We start from the raw sequence: 27,710 nt of genomic DNA, 5'->3' as shown, positions 1-27,710 counted from the left end.
GGAGAGAGAACTGCACAGAGAGAGAGAGGGTGGCGGAGAGTGAAAGAGGAAAGGGAGAGGGAAACCGAAGGGGAAGGAGCAGGTGAGAAGACAAGAGAAAGAGATTGAAAAGGGAGAGAGTGATCACACACACATCTGACTCATCACCGTGTGCACCTCTCCATATGTGTCACCATCGTTTTGGCTCACTTGCAATTTGACAGGTAATGTTCCGCTGGGTTGCCATAGCAGCTAATCAACAGCGTTATGAGAGTGGAGTTATTCCCTGTGAAGTCCGGAGCTGATATCTGCTCCGAGCGCAGCCCGCAGCCTGGATGAGTTTATCCTCCCGACCATGAGAGGAGATCAATTAAGCACCAATGCTGTGTTGTCATTTGAATATGGGTGATGAATGATACAGTTAATACAATCAAAGCTCCAGGCAGAATACTGTTTGTCCTTTGAGTTCATTTTTTACTTGTGTTCCTAATGTGTGTCAACTCTAGCATCAATGATTAAGTAGCTCATAGATCATTTTAGGACGAGAGGTTATGGTTCAGTGGGACAAAGAGTGCGAAATGTTTCAAGATTGATTGTCAGGAGAAATGTAGGTCTGTAACGATTTTTTTTTATCAGAACTAGCTGAACAATGGCCCCTTGCTTCTGTTACTCCTTCTTCAGCTCTGAATGGCAGTGTTTAGGGGACAGGGACAGTGTGCCTGCCATGTCTCAGGAGGAAGTTTTTCCATTCAACAGGATTGAAAGAGACAGGCGCTTTCCTCCTGAAAGGAGGCTCTGTCCTGCAGAAGAACAGACTTCCTCTAAGGAGTTCCCACTGAGGGAACGGACGGCAACATCATCTCCACTTGTTTAAATTGGATTCTGGCTCACACCCAGTAGAGAAAACATGAGAAGGAAGCAAAGCAAAAACATGGATTTACAAAACCACTGAGCCAGCCAGCCAGCCAGTCATCAAGTCAGACAACCATCCAGCCAGCTATCCAGCCATCCATCCATCCAGCTATCCAGCCACACAACAACCCAGCCAGTCAGCCAACTAGCCAGGTAGCCATCCAGCCAGCTATCCAGCCAGCCATCTACCCAGCCAGCCAGCCAGCTATCCAGTCAGCCAGCCAGATATCCAGTCAGCCAGCCAGCTATCCAGTCAGCCAGCCAGCTAGCTATCTAGCCAACCACCGAAGTACCAAGCTACCCAACCAGCTATCCCGCCAAACAACCAGTCACTCAGCTCCCACTCAACCAACTAGCCAGCCAGCCAACCACCCAGTCAGCCAGCCAGCTGCCCACACAGTCAATCAGCAAGTCAGCTTGCCTGCTACCCCGAGCCACCCAACCAGTAAACTGCCAGCCAGCCAACTCTCTACCTAGCCAGCCGACAATCCATTCATCCTGCCAAGCAACCAACAACCCACCCTGTCAGACAGCTATCCAGCTACCAATCAATCTAACGAACCAGCCAGACAGCTAGCCAACCAATCAGCCAGCCAGCCAGTGAGTCAGTCATCCTTCCTGCCCAGCCAGCCAGTCAGCCAGCCAGTCAGAGTGCCACTGTGCCTAACCCCGTGCAACGGCAAGGATGAATAATGCCACTGCCACCCAGGACCTAAAGCATTTAATGAGAGTAATAGCAGGAACACGCACCAAGAGAGAGTGACAGCATAGATTACGTGGTAAATCTCTGGGATAATGAAGAATCCAGGGACTCTGACTGGGGTTGTAATAATTCACTCCTGTAGAGAACTGCAATTACCTCAGCAGTATCCAGCCGTATGTGTGCTGCTGTTGTGTTGTGGAAGGCATAGGAGGGACCCCTCTTTAACACACAGCCCTGATTAAAGACAGGCTGTGCTGGGCTCTCGGCCCAGGGAGACATCCTGACTTCAGTCAGCACAGATCGGCACGTTTTTCGTCTAAATAAAAAATGGCCCCTCTTACGTCCTCCTTTGCTTGTTCCCAGGGCTGCAGTACACCTGAGGAGAAACGACTAATGGGGTTAGAGGGAGAGGGGGAGAACGGGGTAGAGAAAGAGCCAGAGTGATACATGGTAAGTGGTAAATGAAGAGATGGAGGAGAGAAAGATGGAAGGCGGAAAGAACAGAGAGAAAGAGAGGAGATAGATAGCGAGAGATTGAGAGCTGGGGGAGATAGAGAAAGAGAGAGGTTAAGGGATAAGGGAGGACTGGAGGAGAGAGGGAAGGAGGGGAGAGGGGGGATGAGTAAACAGGATGGAGAGGTTCTGGAGAGCAGACAGGTTTATTTAAACATGCTTAGGGTCTTAAACTCCTCCAGATTGATGATAGTGGGGTTATCTGTCACATAGATTTAGCTACAGCTTCCTTGACTCACCGCACAGTTTACAATACATCAGGCATTTTATTAGTCATGTCTATACATGCGTGACAAACAGAGCACAGGCCATTCTTACTGTCTCTGATGTCTCCTGCAGGTTATCATAGACACTTATCATTGGATGTTGTGGATGTGTTTTTATCATTATCTACAAACATCAACATCCAGGGATCCAGGAAGTGCTTCCATCCAGGATGTTAAATATGTTTCAATCCAGTTTTTCAGGAAGTGCAGTGTTTCTATCCAGGTTTTTAGGAAGTGCAGTGTTTCTGTCCTGGTTTTTAGGAAGTGCAGTGTTTCTGTCCTGGTTTTTAGGAAGTACAGTGTTTCTGTCCTGGTTTTTAGGAAGTGCAGTGTTTCTGTCCTGGTTTTTAGAAGTGCAGTGTTTCTGTCCATGTTTTTAGGAAGTACAGTGTTTCTGTCCTGGTTTTTAGAAGTGCAGTGTTTCTGTCCTGGTTTTTAGGAAGTGCAGTGTTTCTGTCCATGTTTTTAGAAGTGCAGTGTTACTGTCCAGGTTTTTAGGAAGGGCCGTGTTTCTGTCCAGGTTTTTAGGAAGTGCAGTGTTTCTGTCCAGGTTTTTATAGGTGCATGTTTCTGTCCAGGTTTTAGGAAGTGCAGTGTTTCTGTCCACGTTTTTACGAAGTGCAGTGTTACTGTGCAGGTTTTTTAGGAAGTGCAGTGTTTCTGTCCAGGTTTTTAAAAGTGCAGTGTTTCGGTCCAGGTTTTTAAAAGTGCAGTGTTTCTGTCCTGGTGTTTAGGAGGTGCAGTGTTTCTGTCCAAGTTTTTAAAAGTGCAGTGTTTCTGTCCAGGTTTTTTGGAAGTGCAGTGTTTCTGTCCTGGTTTTTGGAAGTGCAGTGTTTCTGTTCTGGTTTTTGGAAGTGCAGTGTTTCTGGTTATTAGGAAGTGCAGTGTGTCTGTCAAGATTTTTAGGAAGTGCAGTGTTTCTGTCCAGGTTTTTAGGAAGTGCAGTGTTTCTGTCCAAGTATTTAAAAGTGCAGTGTTTCTGTCCAGGTTTTTAGGAAGTGCAGTGTTTCTGTCCAGGCTTTTAGAAGTGCAGTGTTTCTGTCCTGGTTTTTAGGAAGTGCAGTGTTTCTGTCCAGGTTTTTAGAAGTGCAGTGTTTCTGTCCTGGTTTTTAGGAAGTGCAGTGTTTCTGTCAAGGTTTTTAGAAGTGCTGTGTTACTGTCTGGGGTTTTTAGGAAGTGTAATGTGTTTCTAGCCAGGGGTTACATGAACTGCTGTGTTTCTATCCTGGTTTTCAGTGTTTATATTCTGGAATGTACAGTACTAGCCAAGCAAGACACAGTAATGGTGTTAAAATAGAATTGTTCCACATCTCCCCTTCCTGCCTGGTTACATGGATAAACTATCAGGCACTGCCTATTCCGAGAAAGTTATACGATTTTTTTTATAGTAATCCACTCTGGATTATCTGTATGTGGTAAAACTACCAAGGTTTGGTAAACTACCAAGGTTTATCAGGATAATATCCTCTTCATCTCCTCTCTGCTGATTCAAAACAACTGCACTTTTGTACTTCAGTTTGGATAAAAGCGTCTGCTAAACAAATACATGTAACTGGTGGGAGTCAAATACATGTAACTTGAGGGAGTCAGTTGGCTGAGCGGTGAGGGAGTCGGGTTAGTAATCCGAAGGTTGCCAGTTCGATTCCCGGTCATGCCAACTGACGTTGTGTCCTTGGGCAAGGCACTTCACCCTACTTGCCTCGGGGGAATGTCCCTGTACTTACTGTAAGTCGCTCTGGATAAGAGCGTCTGCTAAATGACTAAATGTAAATGTAAACTGGTCTGAGGAAGCTGGGGGTTCGTTAAGGAGTTAAATATTCATATGAAATGGTTATCTAATGTCAGCGTCTACAGGACATCTACAACACAAGCATCCAGAATATGTGTTTTTTCTCTACAGCATTGGTTGTGGTGTTTTTGATGGCTCTGAAGTTTGTGGTGTTTTTGCTTTGTGATGTTTTTAGTGTCTGGTTGTGGTATTTCTGGTGTTTCTGGGTTGTAATGTTTCTGATGTGTGTGGTGTTTCGGATGTTTTGGGTGTTTCTGATGCTTGTGGTGTTTCTGGTTACTGACATGTCGTTTCTGTTACAGTGGTGGACGGGTTCTACTGCCTGTGTAACCCAGGTTACGCCGGCGTGGCGTGTGAGCAGGACATTGATGACTGTGTCAATAACATGTGCTCCAACAACTCCACATGTCTGGACCTGCACTTGGTAAGTGACCACATAAATAATGTTAGAGCGATGCACTTCTGATCCATGGTCGTCTGCTTTCCTCTCTACATGCAGTTTTTGCTTTGGATACAAGTCGTGTAACGTAATGCAAGCAGGCAGACAAGCTACACAGTCTAAGAGAGATGGAACACGTTGTCATCCAGTCTTTATATCACCACATTCTGTTCTGGCTTACTTTCAGAATGTAGCTGTGTAGATAACACACTGTAATGACCAGGGATTGTGTTTGCATACAAAGTCTTCAATTCCTGAAATTCTACCATTGAATAATGTTAATGGTTGTATTGACTAGCAATGTTTCAGTGTACAAAACACTTGAACACAAATCCCCCCTGTAGTTAGCTGTCCCTCCCCATCTCTGCTGTCTGAGCCGTGTGACAGCCTTACAGAACACAGGAGCAGCACGTTGCCTGCTCCTGGTCAATATGGCCCACGTCTCCCGGTTTAACAGCAGAACTACATTCATCTTCATTCATCCTCTCTTGTCCTCTTTCCTTCCACTGTTCGGTCAGAACTCTGTTCTCTCCTCCTCTCCTTCCCCCCCTCTCCCCATACCTCCCTTCTTTCTGTTTTGTGCTCGCTCTCTCTATCGGTCTCTCTATCTGTCTCTCTCTCTGACTCTCTCTCTGTCTCTCTCTCTCTGTCTCCCCCCCCCTCTCCTTCTCCCTCTCCGCATTTTTAGCCCACATGTGTCCACATTACAAACAAGGTCTCAGGATTCATACACATGTTCAGAGAGGAGAGGAGCAGTTTATTGAAATCCAATGAATAATTCACACCCTGTCTGAGGTTTAAATGGAGATGGAAAGAAATCCATTTCCTTGGCTATTAGTGACCAGAGACCTACAGAAAGGTAGATGCCTGTGTGTATTGTGGTGTATGTGGGTATTTTGTGAGAATTCCATCTAATGAAAGTGCGTTATCAAGGCTAGTGTGACAATACTCATTCATGTAGTTATTTATTTATTAATTTGATTGTATATACTTCTATTTATTGACGGAAGTCCCTTTGATATTGTCTGGAGTCGACCCTGACTGCAGTAGATTTGGACCCCTGGACCATACATGAATACAGTACATCAACAGGGACACTACATATTTAAAGAAGTATCAAATCTAATAAAATCTGCATAAAGAGGATGAATTATTTAGAAATTAGTACAGCTGAGAAAGACAAGGCGGGGTACCAAGTCATGCGATTAAAAAACAGTGATGCTGTCCTGAAAACACTGGGTTGTTCTGGAACATCACGGAACCACATGCCACAGAGAGAGACAGAGTTCAGACATCTCGTGTGGGACCACAGAAGAGTTCATGCTTTTAGCTTGAAGAACTCTTATCTTTGCCTCTTTAATGTCATTTATCTATCATTTGTTGTTACTAATGTGACATTGTTCTCATCTGTGTAATATGCCACCGTCGAGCCACATCAATGCCCTTTTGATTATATTTCAGTAGCAGAGCATCAGGGATGATTCATTTTCAGTATCAGAGCATCAGGGATGATTATATTTCAGCAGCAGAGCATCAGGGATGATTATATTTCAGCAGCAGAGCATCAGGGATGATTATATTTCAGCAGCAGAACATTAGGGATGATTATATTTCAGTAGCAGAGCATCAGGGATGATTATATTTCAGTAGCAGAGCATCAGGGATGATTATATTTCAGCAGCAGAGCATCAGGGATGATTATATTTTCAGTAGCAGAGCATCAGGGATGATTATATTTCAGCAGCAGAGCATCAGGGATGATTATATTTCAGCAGCAGAGCATCAGGGAGGAGGAAACATGGAAGCACATGATGCAGAATATACCATCACTGGTGCTTTAAGGACAAAGTAGGTCAAGCACAAGTCTGCCTGATGGCTTGGCTGTTGTCTTAGGATGCACAAGGTTTTAATGTTTCACGTTTGATCTTAGATATTGGAGATGTGAATGGGGCGATCAGTATATTTTGATGCATGAGTCATTGACCAGTGATAGGCTGAGTGGTGGTTGACATCTCACTCTACTGTTTTACAATTTAACACTGCTATTTCCCAGCACATGAATAACTTATAGAGACATTTGAGTCCTGATGTGATGTAGGAACACGGCCCAAGCCCAATGCCCTGAAATATGCCACCCATTTTTACTGGAGATTTAAGTACTTTGGCATAGCAGTTTCCCTGTATCCTTGGTCTCTCTCTCTTTTGCCCTCTCTCTGTCTACCACCCCTCTCTCTCTCTCTCTCTCTCTCTCTCTCTCTCTCTCTCTCTCTCTCTCTCTCTTTCTCTCTCTCTCTCTCTCTCTCTCTCTCTCTCTCTCTCTCTCTCTCTCTCTCTCTCTCTCTCTCTCTCTCTCTCTCTGTGTCTTTCTTTCTGTGTCTCACTCTCACAATCCCTTTCTCTCCTCTCACTCACGTTCTCTCTCTGTCCTTTGGTCTCTATCCCTCCCTCTCGTTATCATGTAGTATAATCTCAGTTCATGTTGAGGTGTCCGTCCTGGGGCAGGCCTCATCATGGGGTGATGTGAAGGGCAGGCCTCATCATAGGGTGATGTGAAGGGCAGGCCTCATCATAGGGTGATGTGAAGGGCAGGCCTCATCATAGGGTGATGTGAAGGGCAGGCCTCATCATAGGGTGATGTGAAGGGCAGGCCTCATCATAGGGTGATGTGAAGGGCAGGCCTCATCATAGGGTGATGTGAAGGGCAGGCCTCATCATAGGGTGATGTGAAGGGCAGGCCTCATCATGGGGTGATGTGTAGGGCAGGCCTCATCATAGGGTGATGTGAAGGGCAGGCCTCATCATAGGGTGATGTGAAGGGCAGGCCTCATCATAGGGTGATGTGAAGGGCAGGCCTCATCATGGGGTGATGTGAAGGGCAGGCCTCATCATAGGGTGATGTGAAGGGCAGGCCTCATCATAGGGTGATGTGAAGGGCAGGCCTCATCATGGGGTGATGTGAAGGGCAGGCCTCATCATAGGGTGATGTGAAGGGCAGGCCTCATCATAGGGTGATGTGAAGGGCAGGCCTCATCATAGGGTGATGTGAAGGGCAGGCCTCATCATGGGATGATGTGAAGGGCAGGCCTCATCATAGGGTGATGTGAAGGGCAGGCCTCATCATAGGGTGATGTGAAGGGCAGGCCTCATCATGGGGTGATGTGAAGGGCAGGCCTCATCATAGGGTGATGTGAAGGGCAGGCCTCATCATGGGGTGATGTGAAGGGCAGGCCTCATCATAGGGTGATGTGAAGGGCAGGCCTCATCATAGGGTGATGTGAAGGGCAGGCCTCATCATAGGGTGATGTGAAGGGCAGGCCTCATCATAGGGTGATGTGAAGGGCAGGCCTCATCATAGGGTGATGTGAAGGGCAGGCCTCATCATAGGGTGATGTGAAGGGCAGGCCTCATCATAGGGTGATGTGAAGGGCAGGCCTCATCATAGGGTGATGTGAAGGGCAGGCCTCATCATAGGGTGATGTGAAGGGCAGGCCTCATCATAGGGTGATGTGAAGGGCAGGCAACAGCAGGACGGCTCTGTGGGTGTGTGTGTTTACTGTGTGCTGCTGTGTGTTTGCGTTGCTGTGTGCTGCTGTGTGTTTGCGTTTCTGTGTGTTGCTAGGTGTGTAGGGCTGTGTGTTGCTAGGTGTGTAGGGGTGTGTGTTGCTAGGTGTTAAACAGTGTAAAGACAGGCCTTCCCCAAGCTGGGAACCAGAGGATACACTTCACTTCAGAGCAGGAGGAGAAACATGAGGGACATGATGACATGTTAGATAGACCAGCTGTGAAGCATGTGGGTGGCAGTGCGAGGTTTGGGGCTGCTGCTGTAGGGCCTGTCTGGCTCGCTCTCACAGAATCCACTACCGATTCTTCATTGTATCAGACGGTGCTTGAGGGAAATGTGAGACCATCTGTCCAAAAGCTGAAGTGGATGTGGACAATGCAACATGACAATGACCCAAAACATTCCAGCAAATCCACCAAGGAATGTGTCAAAAGAAAGAAATGGGTGAGTTCTGGAATGGTGGAAAGTTCTGGAATGGCCAAGTCAAAGGCCGGGACTTAATCCTGTTGAGAGGCTGTGTGGTCATTTGGGCTGTGCATGCAAGATACACCTGAAACGCCTCACAGCTGATAACATTCTGCATGGAGTGGGAACACGTCGAGATTGGTAGAAAGCCAAAGGCAGGGGCCCATACTACCAGGGCCCACACTACCAGGGGCCCACACTACCAGGGGCCCATACTACCAGGGCCCACACTACCAGGGGCCCACACTACCAGGGCCCACACTACCAGGGCCCACACTACCAGGGGCCCACACTACCAGGGCCCACACTACCAGGGGCCCACACTACCAGGGGCCCACACTACCAGGGCCCACAGAACCAGGGCCCACACTACCAGGGCCCACATTACCAGGGGCCCACACTACCAGGGGCCCACACTACCAGGGGCCCACACTACCAGGGCCCACAGAACCAGGGCCCACACTACCAGGGGCCCACACTACCAGGGCCCACACTACCAGGGCCCACACTACCAGGGGCCCACACTACCAGGGCCCACACTACCAGGGCCCACACTACCAGGGCCCACACTACCAGGGGCCCACACTACCAGGGGCCCACACTACCAGGGCCCACACTACCAGGGGCCCACACTACCAGGGGCCCACACTACCAGGGCCCACAGAACCAGGGCCCACACTACCAGGGCCCACACTACCAGGGCCCACAGAACCAGGGCCCACACTACCAGGGGCCCACACTACCAGGGCCCACACTACCAGGGGCCCACACTACCAGGGGCCCACACTACCAGGGGCCCACACTACCAGGGCCCACACTACCAGGGGCCCACACTACCAGGGCCCACACTACCAGGGGCCCACACTACCAGGGCCCACAGAACCAGGGCCCACACTACCAGGGCCCACACTACCAGGGCCCACAGAACCAGGGCCCACACTACCAGGGGCCCACACTACCAGGGGCCCACACTACCAGGGGCCCACACTACCAGGGCCCACACTACCAGGGCCCACACTACCAGGGGCCCACACTACCAGGGCCCACACTACCAGGGCCCACACTACCAGGGCCCACACTACCAGGGGCCCACACTACCAGGGCCCACAGAACCAGGGCCCACAGAACCAGGGCCCACACTACCAGGGCCCACAGAACCAGGGCCCACACTACCAGGGCCCACACTACCAGGGCCCACACTACCAGGGCCCACAGAACCAGGGCCCACACTACCAGGGCCCACACTACCAGGGCCCACACTACCAGGCATTAGGGCATATGGTGTCCTAACTTTTTTCCCAGTAGGAATTGGCCTCTTTGTTATGTTTTTGTTAAATAACTTATGTCTTGGTTAACACTTATGCAATTATGTCATCTTTATCTATAGATCTTGTTTAAAAGATGATCAAATATTGATATGCACATATTTCATCAACTAAACATTTCATGGGGTGTCCAAATATTTTCACATGTAAATTAGTGTGTGAGTGAGGTTGTTCCTCTCCTTTTAACATAGTGTGTCAGTGAATGTGTGTGTGTGTCTCAGTGTGTGTGTGTGTGTGTGGGGTGTTTGTGTGTGTGTGTGTGTGTGTGTGGGGGGGTGTGTTTGTGTGTGTGTGGGGGGGATGTTTGTGTGTCAGTGTGTTTGTTTTCATCTCATTATTCAAATAAGCGGCAGGTTCTGGAGCCTTTTCACATTTTGGTTTTCTAGGCTGTTTTTCACTTTCTCCTTCTCTCTCCATCTTTCCGCTCTCTCTCTCCTCCATCGCTCTCTGTCCTCTCTCCCCTCAGTCTCTCTCTCTCTCTCCTCACTCTCTCTCTCCTTCTCTCCTCCCTCTCTCTGTCCTCTCTCCCCTCAGTCTCTCTCTCTCTCTCTCTCTCTCTCTCTCTCTCTCTCTCTCTCTCTCTCTCTCTCTCTCTCTCTCTCTCACTCTCTCTCTCTCCTTCTCTCCTCCCTCTCTCTGTCCTCTCTCTCCTCCCTCTCTCTGTCCTCTCTCTCCTCACTCTCTCTCCTTCTCTCCTCACTCTCTCTCCTCCCTCTCTCTTTCCTTCTCTCCTCCCTCTCTCTCCTCTCCTCTCTCTGTCCTCTCTGTCCTCCCTCTCTCCTCCCTCGCTCTCTCCTCTCTCTGTCCTCTCTCTCCTCCCTCTCTCCTCCCTCTCTCTCCTCCCTCGCTCTCTCCTCTCTCTGTCCTCTCTCTCTCCTCCCTCCCTCTTTCTGTGAACAAAGTATCCCACAGAGCTGAGTGTTATTGAGGAGAATCGCGGTCCCTGAAGGTGATTTAGCACCAAAAATGAGATTATATTCACCACAGCCAGAGGTGAGGAATCTAAGGCTCCTGGAGGCATCTAATTTATCACAAGATGGTTTTAGTTTTGTTTTTTTCTCTCTCCTCTTCTGTTCTCCTCTTCTCTTTCCTCTAATATGAATAAAGCCTGTCGCTGTAAAGAATGATATCAGAGAGTTGAATCGGTCTCCCTCCAATGTATGATATACAGATTATCATGTTCCAGACAGCCAGCAGTCAGGACTTTTACTGAAAACCTTGACTGATTAGTGGAGGGACGCTATCCCAGATCCCCCTTGACCATGTGACCTGTCTTGTTCTGTATGCAAAAGAAACGTTAAATTAAACCTGTGCCGGGCAAACTAATAGACAACAAACCATTCATCTCTCTCGTCCATGATTAATTATCATAATGAAGATTTTAATGATGAACTGGAGGACATGCATCCCACAGACTAAATGAGGGGGGAGGTGGAGCGGCTGGAGGAGGAGAGGGTGGAGGAGGAGAGGCTGGAGGAGGAGAGGGTGGTGGAGGAGGAGGAGACGAGCTAGGGGGCAGAAAAGAAAAAATAATAACTTTAGGCTGTGAAATTCCACCCAGATTTGGCTCAGGAGGTTTTTTAAACATGCAAATGATTGTGGGTTGTTCACATCCTCCCAAGATCTCCAGTCTCAACTCTCTGTTACAGCAAAGTGTTTTCCTGACAAAGATTTTGCATAACGCTTGTTGATGTTTGTTTAGTTTTTTTTTGGGGGGGGGGGGAATTTTTACAATAATTTAAAATCATTTGCATATAGAGGGGTAACATATGCGTGCCAAGGACCTAGCAGCCTTTGGTACTTTGAAGGCAAGCATGCGTATTTTCTAGGAGACTGGTGGGCGGGAGGAACACTGCATCTGTGGAGCAGAAAGCAGCACATTGGAAGACAAGCGTGACTTTTCCACAGCTTAAACACATTTTCACAGGAGAGGTCTGTGTCAGAGTGGGTGGTGTGCCAGAGATGTGTTTAAAACATTCACATGCATATCATTAACCACAGTGAAGTCTGCTGGGTGGAGGAGGTGGAGGGGGGGGGGGGGGTGGAGAGGGGGTGGAGGTGGGGGGGTGGAGGGGGGATGGAGGGGGGGGGTGGAGGGGGGGTGGGGGATGGAGGGGGGGGGGGGTGGAGGGGGGTTGGGGGGGGTGGAGGGGGGGTGGAGAGGAGGAGGAGCAGCGAGCAACACTAGTGTATGATAGTGTTGTATGGTAGTGTTGTATGGTGGTGTTGTATGATAGTGTTGTATGATAGTGTTGTATGATAGTGTTGTATGGTAGTGTTGTATGGTGGTGTTGTATGATAGTGTTGTATGGTAGTGTTGTATGGTGGTGTTGTATGGTGGTGTTGTATGATAGTGTTGTATGGTGGTGTTGTATGATAGTGTTGTATGGTAGTGTTGTATGGTGGTGTTGTATGGTAGTGTTGTATGGTAGTGTTGTATGATAGTGTTGTATGATAGTGTTGTATGATAGTGTTGTATGATAGTGTTGTATGGTAGTGTTGTATGATAGTGTTGTATGGTAGTGTTGTATGGTAGTGTTGTACGGTACATTTAGTCATTTAGCAGACGCTCTTATCCAGAGTGACTTACAGTAAGTACAGGGACATACCCCCGAGGCAAGTAGGGTGAAGTGCCTTGCCCAAGGACACTCAGTTGGCATGACCTGGAATCGAACTGGCAACCTTCGGATTACTAGCCCGATTCCCTCACCGCTCAGCCATCTGACTCCGTATGATAGTGTTATAGTGTTGTATGGTAGTGTTGTATGGCAATAGCATAGGTAGTGTTATTTGGTTGTAATTGGGTGTGCTTTGCCTTCGGCAAGGGCACAACCTTTGTTCTCTCACATATATATTATTATTATTATTGGGTGTGCTTTGCCTTCGGCAAGGGCACAACCTTTGTTCTCTCACATATATATTATTGGGTGTGCTCAAGCCTTCGGCGAGAGCACAACCTTTGTTCTCTCACATATATATTATTATTATTATTATTATTTTTATTTCTTTTTGCCCCCCTAAAACTCAGTAAATACTTGGCCTACATAGACAACGTAGGTGTCAAAAGTTTCGTCTTGGTAGCGATTGAGTTGCTTCTATTGGAATTTACGTTCCGTTGCATGGTTTAAGCTTAAATTAAGTTTTTGTGGCGAAAAGTGAAGCTAACGGTGGCTAATTTGCTAGCCACAGTCACTGACGTTACTAACGTCACTGCGTCACTAACGTCACGAAAACACGCGTGACTACCTTTGCCAGAACATTCGTTTAGCATCTGTTAACTTGGGGGATAGCTAGGTTAACTATAACTTTACTGCAAGGCAGCTGCAGAAACGCCACAAGAAAAGAGGCCAGGGTGATAACTATTTACTCATTTTACTTTGTGATATGACACACAATTGTGATGTGTAATGTACAATATAAGCTGATATTATTAAGGAAGTACATCTACTTTCGGAAACAGTAGTCTACTATTTCACTGAAGTATTAGCATCATGACATTAGCCTGTGTTTCCCGGGCAACACATACTACAGTGGTCTATGATGTAGCGTTATCTGTTTTCAATCGTTAAAATAAACATTCCTCACATATACATTTTCGTTGTAGGATTTATTCTGACATTAGAAAACGATTTGTTGGTGAAATTACCATTACCTGTGGTTTCAAACCAGTGTAGCTCACTGCAACGCTGTAGCTTACGCGAGACACACTACAAAAACATCTAGCTACAGTACACAGCTGTTTAGGAAGTCAAACGGCGACAGAAAATGTTCGGCACTCCCCTTACTTAAATCAAAAGTCTATCTAACTACTAACCTGAACTTCATTGCCACAGCCTAAACGTTGTCAATCTGTTCATGAAAATAATTAATTTCAGCCTAAACCGTACAACGGAACGTTAAATCCAATTCAACCAACGCAATCGCTACCAAGACGAACACAGCAGTAGCCTAGTACTGTACCGTAGTAGTACAATTTACCGGGGCAGCTTCTCAACACAGGGCTATATCGCATTTTGCGTTGTTACTGACAATGATCGCTACCAGTGAGCTTTTTATGAATGAGCAATTTTCCACTAAATAAATGTCAAGCTTATTTACGTTTTGGGGGGCATATTTTCAGTTAGCAGATGGTACCGTTTGAATTGCGATTCCATCTTCTACTGCCGGGTAACGTCGTAGAATAATCTTCAAAGGGGTTGTTTATTCATGAATGAATGCAATATGAGTAGGCTAAATGCCTGAAAATATCATGAGAAGAGAAAAACTTAAAATTACGTTTAAATCATAGAGATTAGGTAAATTTTTACACCGGTCTGCAATAATGTCACGAAAACACGCGTGACTACCTTTGGCAGAACATTCGTTTCGCATCTGTTAACTTGGGGGATAGCTAGGCTAACTATAGCTTTACTGCAAGGCAGCTGCAGAAACGCCACAAACAAAGAGGCCAGGGTGATACATATTTACTCATTTTACTTTGTGATATGACACACAATTGTGATGTGTAATGTACAATATAAGCTGATATTATTAAGGAAGTACATCTACTTTCGGAAACAGTAGTCTACTATTTCACTGACATATTAGCATCATGACATTAGCCTGCGTTGCCCGGGCAACACATACTACAGTGGTCTATGATGTATCTGTTTTCAATCGTTAAAATAAACATTCCTCACATATACATTTTCGTTGTAGGATTTATTCTGACATTAGTAAACGATTTGTTGGTGAAATTACCATTACCTGTGGTTTCAAACCAGTGTAGCTCACTGCAACGCTGTAGCCTACTGTACCCGAGAAACTAGTGTGAGTAGCTAACAACAACTCCTCAGCTGTTTAAGTCAAACGGCAACAGAACATGTTCGGCACTCCCCTTACTCAAAAGTCTTTCAGTAGGGAAACTATCTGACTACTAACCTGAACTTCATTGCCACAGCCTAAACTTTGTCAATCTGTTCATGAAAATAATTAATTTCAGCCTAAACCGTACAACGGAACGTTTAATCGAATTCAACCAACGCAATCGCTATCAAGACGAACACAGCAGTAGTCTAGTACAGTACTGTACTGTAGTAGTAGAATTTACCGGGGCAGCTTCTCCACACAGGGCTATATCGCATTTTGAGTTGTTACTGACAATGATCGCTACCAGTGAGCTTTTTATGAATGAGCTATTTTCCACTAAATAAATGTCAAGCTTATTTACGTTTTTGGGGGCATATTTTCAGTTAGCAGATGGTACTGTTTGAATCGCGATTCTATCTTCTGCCGGTAAAGTCGTAGAATAATCTTCAAAGGGGGTTCTTTATTAATGAATGAATGCAATATGAGTAGGCTAAATGCCTGAAAATATCACGAGAAGGAACAACTTAAAAGGACGTTTAAGTCATAGAGATTAGGTCCATTTGTACACCGGTCTGCCAAATGTATTCGTTTTGATTCAGCCTGTCAGCTGCCTCTTGCAGGGGAAATGAGAAGACATCATATTTCATTCTACACTTCACTCGTATTTTGAGTTGTAAATGAGCAGCAAAAAAAAGATGCTTTTAAATCTATGTAATCTTTATAAATAATAAGTAGGCCCGATGCATTTTTATATAAAATATACAGACCCCTGTGCAACCGACGCAAGCAAGCACACCCTACAATTTCCCCAGAAATTGTATCCTCTCTAGTTATTATTATTATTATTTTTATTCTTTTTGCCCCCCTAAAACTCAGTAAATATTTGGCCTACATAGACAACGTAGGTGTCAAAAGTTTCGTCTTGGTAGCGATTGAGTTGCTTCTATTGGAATTTACGTTCCGTTGCATGGTTTGGGCTTCAGTTAAGTTTTTGTGGCGAAAAGTGAAGCTAACGGTGGCTAATTTGCTAGCCACAGTCACTGACGTTACTAACGTCACTACGTCACTAACGTCACGAAAACACGCGTGACTACCTTTGGCAGAACATTCGTTTCGCATCTGTTAACTTGGGGGATAGCTAGGCTAACTATAGCTTTACTGCAAGGCAGCTGCAGAAACGCCACAAGCAAAGAGGCCAGGGTGATAAATATTTACTCATTTTACTTTGTGATATGACACACAATTGTGATGTGTAATGTACAATATAAGCTGATATTATTAAGGAAGTACATCTACTTTCGGAAACAGTAGTCTACTATTTCACTGACATATTAGCATCATGACATTAGCCTGTGTTGCCCGGGCAACACATACTACAGTGGTCTATGATGTATCTGTTTTCAATCGTTAAAATAAACATTCCTCACATATACATTTTCGTTGTAGGATTTATTCTGACATTAGTAAACGATTTGTTGGTGAAATTACCATTACCTGTGGTTTCAAATCAGTGTAGCTCACTGCAACGCTGTAGCCTACTGTACCCGAGACACTAGTGTGAGTAGCTAACAAAAACTCCTCAGCTGTTTAAGTCAAACGGCAACAGAACATGTTCGGCACTCCCCTTACTCAAAAGTCTTTCAGTAGGGAAACTATCTGACTACTAACCTGAACTTCATTGCCACAGCCTAAACTTTGTCAATCTGTTCATGAAAATAATTAATTTCAGCCTAAACCGTACAACGGAACGTTTAATTGAATTCAACCAACGCAATCGCTATCACGACGAACACAGCAGTAGTCTAGTACTGTACTGTAGTAGTAGAATTTACCGGGGCAGCTTCTCCACACAGGGCTATATCGCATTTTGAGTTGTTACTAACAATGATCGCTACCAGTGAGCTTTTTATGAATGAGCTATTTTCCACTAAATAAATGTCAAGCTTATTTACGTTTTTGGGGGCATATTTTCAGTTAGCAGATGGTACTGTTTGAATCGCGATTCTATCTTCTGCCGGTAAAGTCGTAGAATAATCTTCAAAGGGGGTTCTTTATTAATGAATGAATGCAATATGAGTAGGCTAAATGCCTGAAAATATCACGAGAAGGGACAACTTAAAAGGACGTTTAAATCATAGAGATTAGGTCCATTTGTACACCGGTCTGCCAAATGTATTCGTTTTGATTCAGCCTGTCAGCTGCCTCTTGCAGGGGAAATGAGAAGACATCATATTTCATTCTACACTTCACTCGTATTTTGAGTTGTAAATGAGCAGCAAAAAAAGATGCTTTTAAATCTATGTAATCTTTATAAATAATAAGTAGGCCCGATGCATTTTTATATAAAATATACAGACCCCTGTGCAACCGACGCAAGCAAGCACACCCTACAATTTCCCCAGAAATTGTATCCTCTCTAGTTATTATTCTTTTTGCCCCCCTAAAACTCATTCAATATTTGGCCTACATAGACAACCTAGGTGTCAAAAGTTTCGTCTTGGTAGCGATTGAGTTGCTTCTATTGGGATTTACGTTCCGTTGCATGGTTTAGGCTCAAGTTAAGTTTTTGTGGCGAAAAGTGAAGCTAACGGTGGCTAATTTGCTAGCCACAGTCACTGACGTTACTAACGTCACTACGTCACTAACGTCACGAAAACACGCGTGACTACCTGTAGCAGAACATTCGTTTCGCATCTCTTAACTTGGGGGATAGCTAGGCTAACTATAGCTTTACTGCAAGGCAGCTGCAGAAACGCCACAAGCAAAGAGGCCAGGGTGATAACTATTTACTCATTTTACTTTGTGATGTGAAACACAATTGTGAAATGTAATGTACAATATTAGCTGATATTATTAAGGAAGTAGGCCCACATCTACTTTCGGAAACGGTAGTCTACTATTTCACTGAAGCATTAGCATGACATTAGCCTCTGTTGCCCGGGCAACACATACTACAGTGGTCTATGATGCATCTGTTTTCAATCGTTAAAATAAACATTCCTCACAAATATATTTTCGTTGTAGGATTTATTATGACATTACATTACAAGTAAACGATTTGTTGGTGAAATTATCATTACCTGTGGTTTTAAACCAGTGTTGCTCACTGCAACGCTGTAGCCTACGCGAGACACTACAAAAACATCTACACAGCTGTTTAGGAAGTCAAACGGCGACAGAACATGTTCGGCACTCCCCTCACTTAAATCAAAAGTCTTTCAATAGGTGAAACTATCTGACTACTAACCTGAACTTCATTGCCACAGCCTAAACTTTGTCAATCTGTTCATGATAATAATTCTTGTGGTTAGTGGTAACTGATTAAAATTTTTGGTTCTCGCTGTGATATATTGTTTTATTACTGTTGCTTGCTTTTTCCCACAGGTACACTTGCACTTATAGCTGTTCATGTTGTTTGGTTGTGACTTGTTTAACTACATGCTCTTATGGTTCTTCCCTTTGGCACTTACTTTGGTTGTTCACAATGTGTGCTTCATGTTTTGGCTACTCGCGATGTTTTTTGGCTATCTTGTTGTTATGATCAGTGACCTATGCACTTTGTAAAGCTCTCTCTTGGAAGTCGCTTTGGATAAAAGCGTCTGCTAAATGAATAAATGTAAATGTAAATAATTAATTTCAGCCTAAACCGTACAACGGAACGTTAAATCGAATTCAACCAACGCAATCGCCAAGACGAACACAGCAGTAGTCTAGTACTGTACTGTAGTAGTACAATTTACCGGGGCAGCTTCTCCACACAGGGCTATATCGCATTTTGCGTTGTTACTGACAATGATCGCTTTTTATGAATGAGCGATTTTCCACTAAATAAATGTCAAGCTTATTTAGGTTTTGGGGGGCATATTTTCAGTTAGCAGATGGTACTGTTTGAATCGCGATTCCATCTTCTACTGCCGGTAATGTCGTAGAATAATCTTCAAAGGGGTTAATGAATGAATGCAATACGAGTAGCTAGGCTAAATGCATGAAAATATCACAAGAAGGGAAAACTTAAAAGGACGTTTAAGTCATAGAGATTAGGTCAATTTTTACACCGGTCTGCCAAATGTATTCGTTTTGATTCAGCTATGAGGCTGCCTCTTGCAGGGGAAATGAGAAGATATATTTCATTCTACACTTCACTCGTATTTTGAGTTGTAGGCTAAATGAGCAGCAAAAAAAAGATGCTTTTAAATCTATGTCATCTTTATAAATAATAAGTAGGCCCTGTGCATTTTTATATAAAATATACAGAAATATCAGTTGTAAAAATGTCATTAAAAAACGGACCCCTGTGCAACCGACGCAAGCAAGCACACCCTACAATTTCCCAAGAAATTGTCCCCTCTCTAGTTATATAATAGTATTTGTTGCTCTTTGAGTGAAAGGCACATTACAAATAAAATCAATAATTATGATAATCATTATAATGAATAATTACAACTAAAGAGGTACAATTTCTTGGGAAATTGTGGGGTGTACTTTTTGTACGCCCTTCGACTGGTAGGCTCCTGCGATTCCCACACTGCAGAAGTCTAGTAGTTAACATTTTGACACCGACATTGTCTATGTAGTCAAAATATTGAGGGATCCTTAGGGGTGGGAAAATAATAAATATCAATCATAACTATTTATATGTGAGAGAACAATGGTTTGTGCTGGCCAAAGGCAAGCACACCCCAATAATTGTTATTATTATTTAGTAGTGTTGCGTGGCAGTGTTGTAGTGTTCCAGTGTGGTGCTGTGGTGTCACTGTGGTATCCCATGGTAACCTGGTCCCCGTGTGTGTTCCAGAGGTACCGCTGCGTGTGTCTCCCAGGGTGGGAAGGGGAGTTCTGCCACGTGGAGACTGACGAGTGCTCCGCCCTGCCCTGCCTGAACAACGCCACCTGCATCGACCTCCTCCATGGATACAAGTAGGAGCTGGATTCCACCAGAGGGAGGGGGTGGGGTGCCTAAGGGTGTGTGTGGGTGCGTGTGTGTGTGGGGGTGCGTGTGTGTGGGGGTGCGTGTGTGTGTGGGTGCGTATGTGTGTGGGGGTGCGTGTGTGTTTGTTGGTGCGTGTGTGGGGGGGCGTATGTGTGTGGGGGTGCGTGTGTGTGTGGGGGTGCGTGTGTGTTTGTTGGGGCGTATGTGTGTGGGTGGGTGTGTGTGTGTGGGTGCGTGTGGGTGTGTGTGTGTGTGTGTGGGTGCGTGTGTGTGTGGGGGGGTGCGTGTGTGTGTGTCGGGGTGTGTGTGTGTGGGAGCGTGTGTGTGTGGGGGCGCGTGTGTGGGTGCGTGTGTGTGTGTGGGTGCGTGTGTGTGTGTGGGTGCGTGTGTGTGTGGGGGTGCGTGTGTGTCGGGGTGCGTGTGTGTGTCGGGGTGCGTGTGTGTGTGGGGGTGCGTGTGTGTGGGTGCGTGCGTGTGTGGGGTGCTGAAGGGTGTGTGTGTGTGCAGGTGCGTGTGGAGGCTGTGGGGGTGAGTGTGTGTGTGAGGGGTTGTGGATTTTGAGTTGTGGAGCGGAGCCGCAGGTGAGAGGAGAGATGGGGGGATAGGAGGAGGAGAGGATGGAGGGATGGAGGCAGGGCTGGGCACCCACTGCCACCAAGTGGAATATTCAGCTTCCTCGAGAGCAGATGCAAAAACACGTGTGCACACAGACACACACACACACACACATACAGTACAAATAAAAAACGGACACATACAAATAAAACCCACTCGACCATGCGTACATTTACATCATTTATTTAATTCCTCGTCTGAGGTTTAACCCTGCGTGTCCCAGAGTCGGCTGTGTACGGTGCCCTGCTGCTTGGTCCGGTGGTACATTAACCCTGCTCACTCCCTGCCCCGCTCACCCCCGATCACCCCTCCCCCAATCACCCCTCCCCCTCTCACCCCCTCCCCCAATCACCCCTCCCCCGCTCACTCCCTGCCCCGCTCACCCCCAATCACCCCTCCCCCGCTCACTCCCTCCCCCCATCACCCCTCCCCCGCTCACTCTCACCCCCAATCACCCCTCCCCCGCTCACTCCCTCCCCCGCTCACCCCCTCCCCCAATCACCCCTCCCCCGATCACCCCTCCCCCAATCACCCCTCCCCCAATCACCCCTCCCCCGATCACCCCTCCCCCAATCACCCCTCCCCCGCTCACCCCCTCCCCCAATCACCCCTCCCCCGCTCACTCCCTGCCCCGCTCACCCCCAATCACCCCTCCCCCGCTCACTCCCTCCCCCCATCACCCCTCCCCCGCTCACTCTCACCCCCAATCACCCCTCCCCCGCTCACTCCCTCCCCCGCTCACCCCCTCCCCCAATCACCCCTCCCCCGCTCACCCCCTCCCCCGCTCACCCCCTCCCCCGCTCACCCCCTCCCCCGCTCACGCCCTATGAAGTGTGGCCCCCGCCCCCAGGTGTGTCTGAGTTGTGGCTCCGCCCCCAGCTGTGTGTCTGAGCTCTAACTCCTCCCCCAGGTGTGTGTGTCCAGTGGGCTGGACGGGTGAGGACTGCGGTGAGGACGTGGAGGAGTGCGCCTCGGGGCCGTGTCTGAACGGGGCCCTGTGCGTGGAGTCCCCGGAGCCAGGGCTGTTCTCCTGCAGCTGTCCTCCCCTCTACACGGGCCCCCGCTGCGCCCAGCCCCTGGACCCCTGCCACCCGCGCCTCCAGCCCTGCCTGCACGGCTCCACCTGCCAGGCGCACCCCGACGGGCATGCCTCCTGCAGCTGTCCTGCTGGTGAGACCTGAGACACACACACACACACGTATGCTAGGGGTGTTACGGTACATGTATTCGTACTGAACCATGATCTCCAGTCAGTCACGGGCATTTCTACTTTATGGAAAAGGATTATGAGTCGATCAGATGAAATGAGCAAAAACGCTGCACAATTTTCCCATCAGTCCCTACTGTGTAGCCGGGAGTTAGAAACATGCTCACGGCAAGCTGGCTAGAGCAAATGGCACTTTGTCAACGCTCAAATGTATTATAGTGGCACCCATCGGACATAACATCAAATAACTCTAAAGTCCCAAATGGAAAATGTTGGCTCTTCTCACAGTCGTGTAGACAAGACCTTGGTGAACATATTGACAGTCTCACACATGCATTCACACACGCACACACACACGCATGCATTCACACACACACACACACACATGCATTCACACACACACAGCCCTGTCTGGACACAGACAGACAACCCTCTCCTTCCTTCCTCAGGCCATTCTGAGAGCCAGCAAGCGATTATCTATAAAAGAGATACATTTTCTATGTATCTCTTTTGATTTCCTTTCCAGTAACGTAAGAACAGGATGGTGCCCCGGTGCAGAAGGAAAATCCATCTCATCTCCAATGCACTTCTTTCTGTCTGTTACCTCATTTCTCCAAGCCCAGTAACAAGCGGGCAGACCCCAGATGATGAAGGAGGAAAGGAGAGGGGGGTTTCAGACGGCCGTGGGGAAGGAAGGGGTCATTAGCTGTGGTCATTAGGGGCCCAGTCAGTGTAACACAGGTAATGGTGCTTCCTGCCTGGGGGTCACCGGGGCTGCAGGCCACCACACAGCCACGCCTGGTGGAACTGGGGTATGCTGCTAGGGAGGGCGTGAGCGTGAGCGTGTGTGTGTGAATGTGTGTGTGAGAGTGTTTCCAGCAGGTGTGCTAAACCTCAGCAGCTGTATTTGTACCACGCCTCCCCCCCCCAGCCTGCTCCCCGTTCTCAGCCATGTACCACGCCTCACCCCCCCCAGCCTGCTCCCCGTTCCCTCAGCCATGTACCACGCCTTACCTCCCCAGCCTGCTCCCCGTTCCCTCAGCCATGTACCACGCCTCCCCCCCAGCCTGCTCCCCGTTCTCAGCCATGTACCACGCCTCCCCCCCCCAGCCTGCTCCCAGTTCCCTCAGCCATGTACCACGCCTCACCCCCCCAGCCTGCTCCCCGTTCCCTCAGCCATGTACCATGCCTCACCCCCCCAGCCTGCTCCCCATTCCCTCAGCCATGTACCACGCCTCACCCCCCCAGCCTGCTCCCCGTTCCCTCAGCCATGTACCACGCCTCACCCCCCCAGCCTGCTCCCCGTTCCCTCAGCCATGTACGGGGAGTGGAGAACAGATCTTATCGAGTCACCGGGCAATCGCGATTCCCTTCGCAGTTTTTTGGGGGTATTTTTTCAGCTGGAAGCCGACGCCACGACGACCTGATTTCTGAAGAGAGTTTTGATGTGTGTTGGATAACGCGAGCCTCGTTTTCACCTCGCGCTCCGGGACCCCTGCAGGCGCAGGTATTCTCGCGGGGAGAGGGTCGGACTGAGTGCTGCTTTTGTTCTCCGTACAAGGCGGACGTGCTTGAAGCCCCACGGATCCGCGCTGGCAGAGTGCTTTAGACAGGAGAAGAAAAATAGAAAACGTGACAGACCTCCTGACCTTTTGGACTGTTATAATAACGCTGTGAATGTGTGTTGTCACACCTCGGCTGCCATGACGATATTAGTGATTAGAGACTCTTGATCTTCCACAATTCCTGTTCTTCCAAGAGTTGTTCAGGTCGGAGTGCGAGAGGCTAATTGCTGGTTGCGGTGCAGAGGAACTGATTAAAGGAGAAGGCTGTGAAATGTAAAACTAGTGCAGAACCCCGCTACCGGAGGAGAACCGCCACGAGAATCTCCTGCTGAATGCATTAAGGTGAATCTGTGTGGGTACAGCAGATTCCTCTCCCCTATCACACTCTGACTCACGAAGCTCTCCTCTGTGATTCACTCCATATCCACCACACAGGAAGGCTTGGCTTTGTGAACACACGGTCGGTGATTATATAAGCTTCATCCGGCGCCAGTGATGCTACATAAGTATGATTCACAGCGGTGTAGACCAGTGATGCTACAGAAGTATGATTCACAGCGGTGTAGACCTGCGTTTCTCTGACAAACGGGAAGGAGTGTCCCTCTTCTTCCCAGACATTATTCAATTAGGGATGGTTGTCTTCCTCTGACCGCCAACGCTCTGAGGAAGTACCCCGGCACAGTCAACACCCTCCCCAATTCCCTGGGAATACCTCCTCTCCCCCTTCCTCTCCCCCTTCCTCTCCCCCCTCCTATCCCCCGTCTACTCCCCTCTCCCCCCTTTTCTCCCCCCTTTTCTCCCCCCTTTACTCCCCCCTCCCCCCTCCTCTCCCCTCTTTTCTCCCCCCTTTACTCCCCCCTCCTCTCCCCTCTTTTATCCCCCCTTTACTCCCCCCTCCTCTCCCCCCTCCTCTCCCCTCTTTTCTCCCCCCTCTACTCCCCTCTCCCCCCTCCTCTCCCCCCTTTTCTCCCCTCTCCCTCCTCTACCCTTTCCATCCCCCTCCCCCTGCCCCCTCCCTCTTCTCTCACCTTCACTTCTCTCCCCCCATTCCTTGTCCTCTCCCCTCCACCTGCCCTGTGTGCTGTTGTGGTGGTGGTGTGTGTTTTTGCTGGTGTTGTGTGTTTGTGGTGGTGGTGTATGTCTGTGAGTGTTTGTGCTAGTAGTGTGGTGTGTGTGTCTGTGAGTGCTTGTGTGGTGTGTGTGGTGTGGTGTGTGTGGTGTAGGGCTGTACCCGACTAAGACTAAGAAAAAAAAACAACGTACAAACGTTTTCCCGATCTGACTCAATGGCTGCTGGACATTGCAGATTCAGCCGCTAATAGCATACTAATAATAAGACTCGTATCACCAGTCCTGTTGTAACCAAATGCTGATGGTATTTAGTATCTCTTACAATGTACTTGGGGGAGACCGGGGATGAAAGTAACACAGGGTTAGTTGTAACACTGTCAGTTTGACCAATTAGAAAATAACTACGGTGATGTCATCAATATCGTAGACTCCCATTTCCTTTTCAAGCTCACATGAGAAGTGGCATGTCTCTGTTAGCGACACTGAATTTTACAACCAAAAAACAGATTTTCAGGTAAGAAAGTATTTTTTTTTAATCAAGATTGTCTTATGCCTAGTGTTCATTCTATTGTAGTTGCAATGTTCAAATTTATATCACCTAAAGTAGCCGTTTGTCTAGTTTAATTTGATGCTTAGCATTCATGCTAACTTCAAACCCACATACTTTAAACAGTTAGCTATGTAATGGCTGGTTGTTGTGGGGATGGTTGTAACAGTTCATCCACATTCGGCCACAACCATCCACTTATGATGACTCAAAATGTTTTTTGTACTTTTCACCTTCTTTCTAGCATGCCTAGGCAGTGGAAGTGTAAGACAGACAGAGGTGTCCCTGCAGACATTCTAAGAAAGGCTGAAATTCAGTCGCCAAGGCCCATTCCATCTGTCACGTCACACTGTACAGATATTTTAAAGCCGCACAGAAGCTAATAGAGGAGGGTTCAAGTGAGAAGCCCCATGTAGGCTACCGTAGTAGTCGGAAAGTCTTGTATATATTATAGTGTGGAGCTCATTTATCAAATTACCTCTTGTCGTTACATCCATCCCCAGCTAGTGTTACAACTCACCCCAGTTGTGGGGTAGGTTGTAACAATGAAACTCTTTGTATTTGGCACTAACTCACATAATCTGTGATTGCGTAGTAGATAAGTGACTATAGACTAGACTATAAGTGAGTTATATTTATAGAATACAGATATGGGTAGTATGTATCAAAGTTTGAGAGACCTAGCACAAACAACCACTGAATTACTGATGCTCAAACAAAAAGTGTTACTTCCATCCCCGGTCTCCCCTACACATTAAAAATATTGTTTGTTTAACATGCAAATCATCAGAGCGCGCTTATCACTGCCTGAAAACTTGCAGCATGCGAACTTACGTAGAAGCTGAGTGGCCGGTGCAACAGAGAAATATTTTGTTGTCTTGGCCGGAGAAGATAATGTCATTCGATTTGGATGTGATTCTTATAATAGGCAAATTCATTTTTCAACCCAGCGTGTTACCATGACCGAAGTAGGGCTAGGCCAACTTACGTTTTTCAGGTGGTAGTCTACATCATATTCGACGTTGAACTATGAACAATAAACCGTTGTTGGCAGAGTTTGCATTCAACTTTTTTCGAGTCACCCGGTACTTTGTAAATGTACTTTAATGAAATGCTGCCATACCACAGATTTCTTTGCCATTTTGACTAATAACACCGACAAAGTAGGTTATGGCAGAGTTTGTAGTTCGGCAGCCAATTGTGCTCGTGCCGTGTGCAAAATACCAAACCAAAACAAAGCGCATATTAACGAAAGGGAAAACAGTAACACCTTTTCTTTTAAATTATATATTTTTATATAATACATACATACAAGTCAAAACACATCCCAACCTCCGTTCATACCTGCAAAGGGGAATTATAGAAAACAGACAACGGACACGATGGACGAACGTAAGCTACACGCTGACTATCCTACAGGCAGAACGAGGCATTAGCAATCAAACTGATACAAAACAGAAAACAAATGGAAACCTTAGGAAATTAAGAAAGATTGCAACAATGTAATTTCAAATGCATCACATGTTATAGGTAAATTAGCTTTAACTTTTTGAACACAAATTATCTTCCTTTAACATATTTACATTTTGATCTTATTTATTTTAGCTAAAGGTCAAAGCAATTGATTACCAAACTCCAGAATATCCTACCATCGATTTCAGCGTCTATCACCATGCACACGTGTCCACATCTGGTGAGCCCAGAGATCTACGGAGCTGCTGTGTCAGAGGAGGTGTGCGCGTGTGGACATACACCTGTGTCTTCACCACAGACACACTGAAGGCGCCATGCCTCGGAGGTGTTGCAGAATGTTACCCTCCCTCACTCTCTCATAGCTACGTGTGTTTGAGTCGATATGCCTCCGCCTGTTCACCCAGTCAGACACGACTGCTCCAGAAGTGCCTGAGGGATGTGTTTAGGTGGAGAACCATCAATTTCTCCTCTAATATATTGGAGGGTAGAACAGAATCAGGCAGGAGGCGATTTCCTGCAAGAAGACTCCTCTAGAAGCTTTGCCCGCTTCGCTTTCACATGCACAAAACAATTTGCACTTAGCAAAAAAACGGCGCTCCCGACCACATTCCCCTGAGTGGTCCCTGACCAGCTGGAGAACAAACCTCTTTATCTGCCTGCCGTCCCCCCCCCCCCCCAGATCCCATCCCAAGAACACCAGTACACAAACAAGTCCTCATGTGAGACGCTACATGCTAGCACAACATCTAACAGACACACTGCACTGCCTAATAGACATTGAGGGCAATGTGCCCCCATATCTTCTCGCTTAGGAACACCATTATGTGCTTCTTAGCCAGGTATTTTATCATAGACATTGTGGAGGTTTTAGATGATGATTGTCCTTTCTGTTTGAGGCAGAAGGGAGTCTGATTGTTTGAGGCAAGCCTGAGACTCCATTTCATTTTTATGTAAATGGAGGACATCAATTGAAATTCAATTTGTAATACTGGGCTTTCTAATGCGAGGGATGTTTTGACAGAGTAGGGTGGCTGTATGCGTTTGTGTGACTGCCTGCTGAAGAAAAAAGCTGAAAGGACGGCCCTGTTGAACGAGGGAGCTCTCCGTTTATGATTAGGATTCGTGTACTTTGTCAGAGTAGGCGAGATGCGTTCATGACGACATGAACTGGAGGAGTTGGCTGCAGTCCAAAATGACCTCTTCAGCCCTTGTCATGTCATGGACATGAACTTGCATGTCCATGACATGACAAGGGCTGAAGAGATGAATTTCCCTGTCGTGTAGTTGGTTCTGAAACATCTCCTTTCGTGTTTCTGTGCGTCTGTGTCACGGCGTCTTTAATCTTGTACACAGCGTACCGAATCTGATCCCACGTAGGACCCCTCCACTCTGGCTTTGATCTCCCACACTCCACGCCTCCCTGGAGGAAATCAAAGCTCCCGATGAAGCGAGCGGCCCTGACATGGTCATCTGGGCTGGTCAGAGTGCTGTTGTTCAGCCA

General features: G+C 47.1%; 1 protein-coding gene across 1 annotated transcript in view; it reads left to right on the top strand.

Moving 5' to 3' along the window:
* eys (eyes shut homolog) overlaps positions 1 to 27,710 on the top strand; it is a 171,744-nt gene that overhangs the window by 43,552 nt on the left and 100,482 nt on the right. Inside the window, exons 20-22 of the mRNA XM_067236547.1 lie at positions 4,465 to 4,586; positions 19,597 to 19,718; positions 21,257 to 21,516. Of these exons, the coding sequence (XP_067092648.1) occupies positions 4,465 to 4,586; positions 19,597 to 19,718; positions 21,257 to 21,516 (504 nt within the window). The remainder of the gene's footprint in view (positions 1 to 4,464; positions 4,587 to 19,596; positions 19,719 to 21,256; positions 21,517 to 27,710) is intronic.

Source organism: Osmerus mordax, chromosome 5, assembly GCF_038355195.1.
Source record: "Osmerus mordax isolate fOsmMor3 chromosome 5, fOsmMor3.pri, whole genome shotgun sequence".
In the NCBI taxonomy this organism is placed as follows: Eukaryota; Metazoa; Chordata; class Actinopteri; order Osmeriformes; family Osmeridae; genus Osmerus; species Osmerus mordax.
Note: the sequence above shows the minus strand (reverse complement) of the source record. Positions and strands in the feature narration are given on the sequence as shown.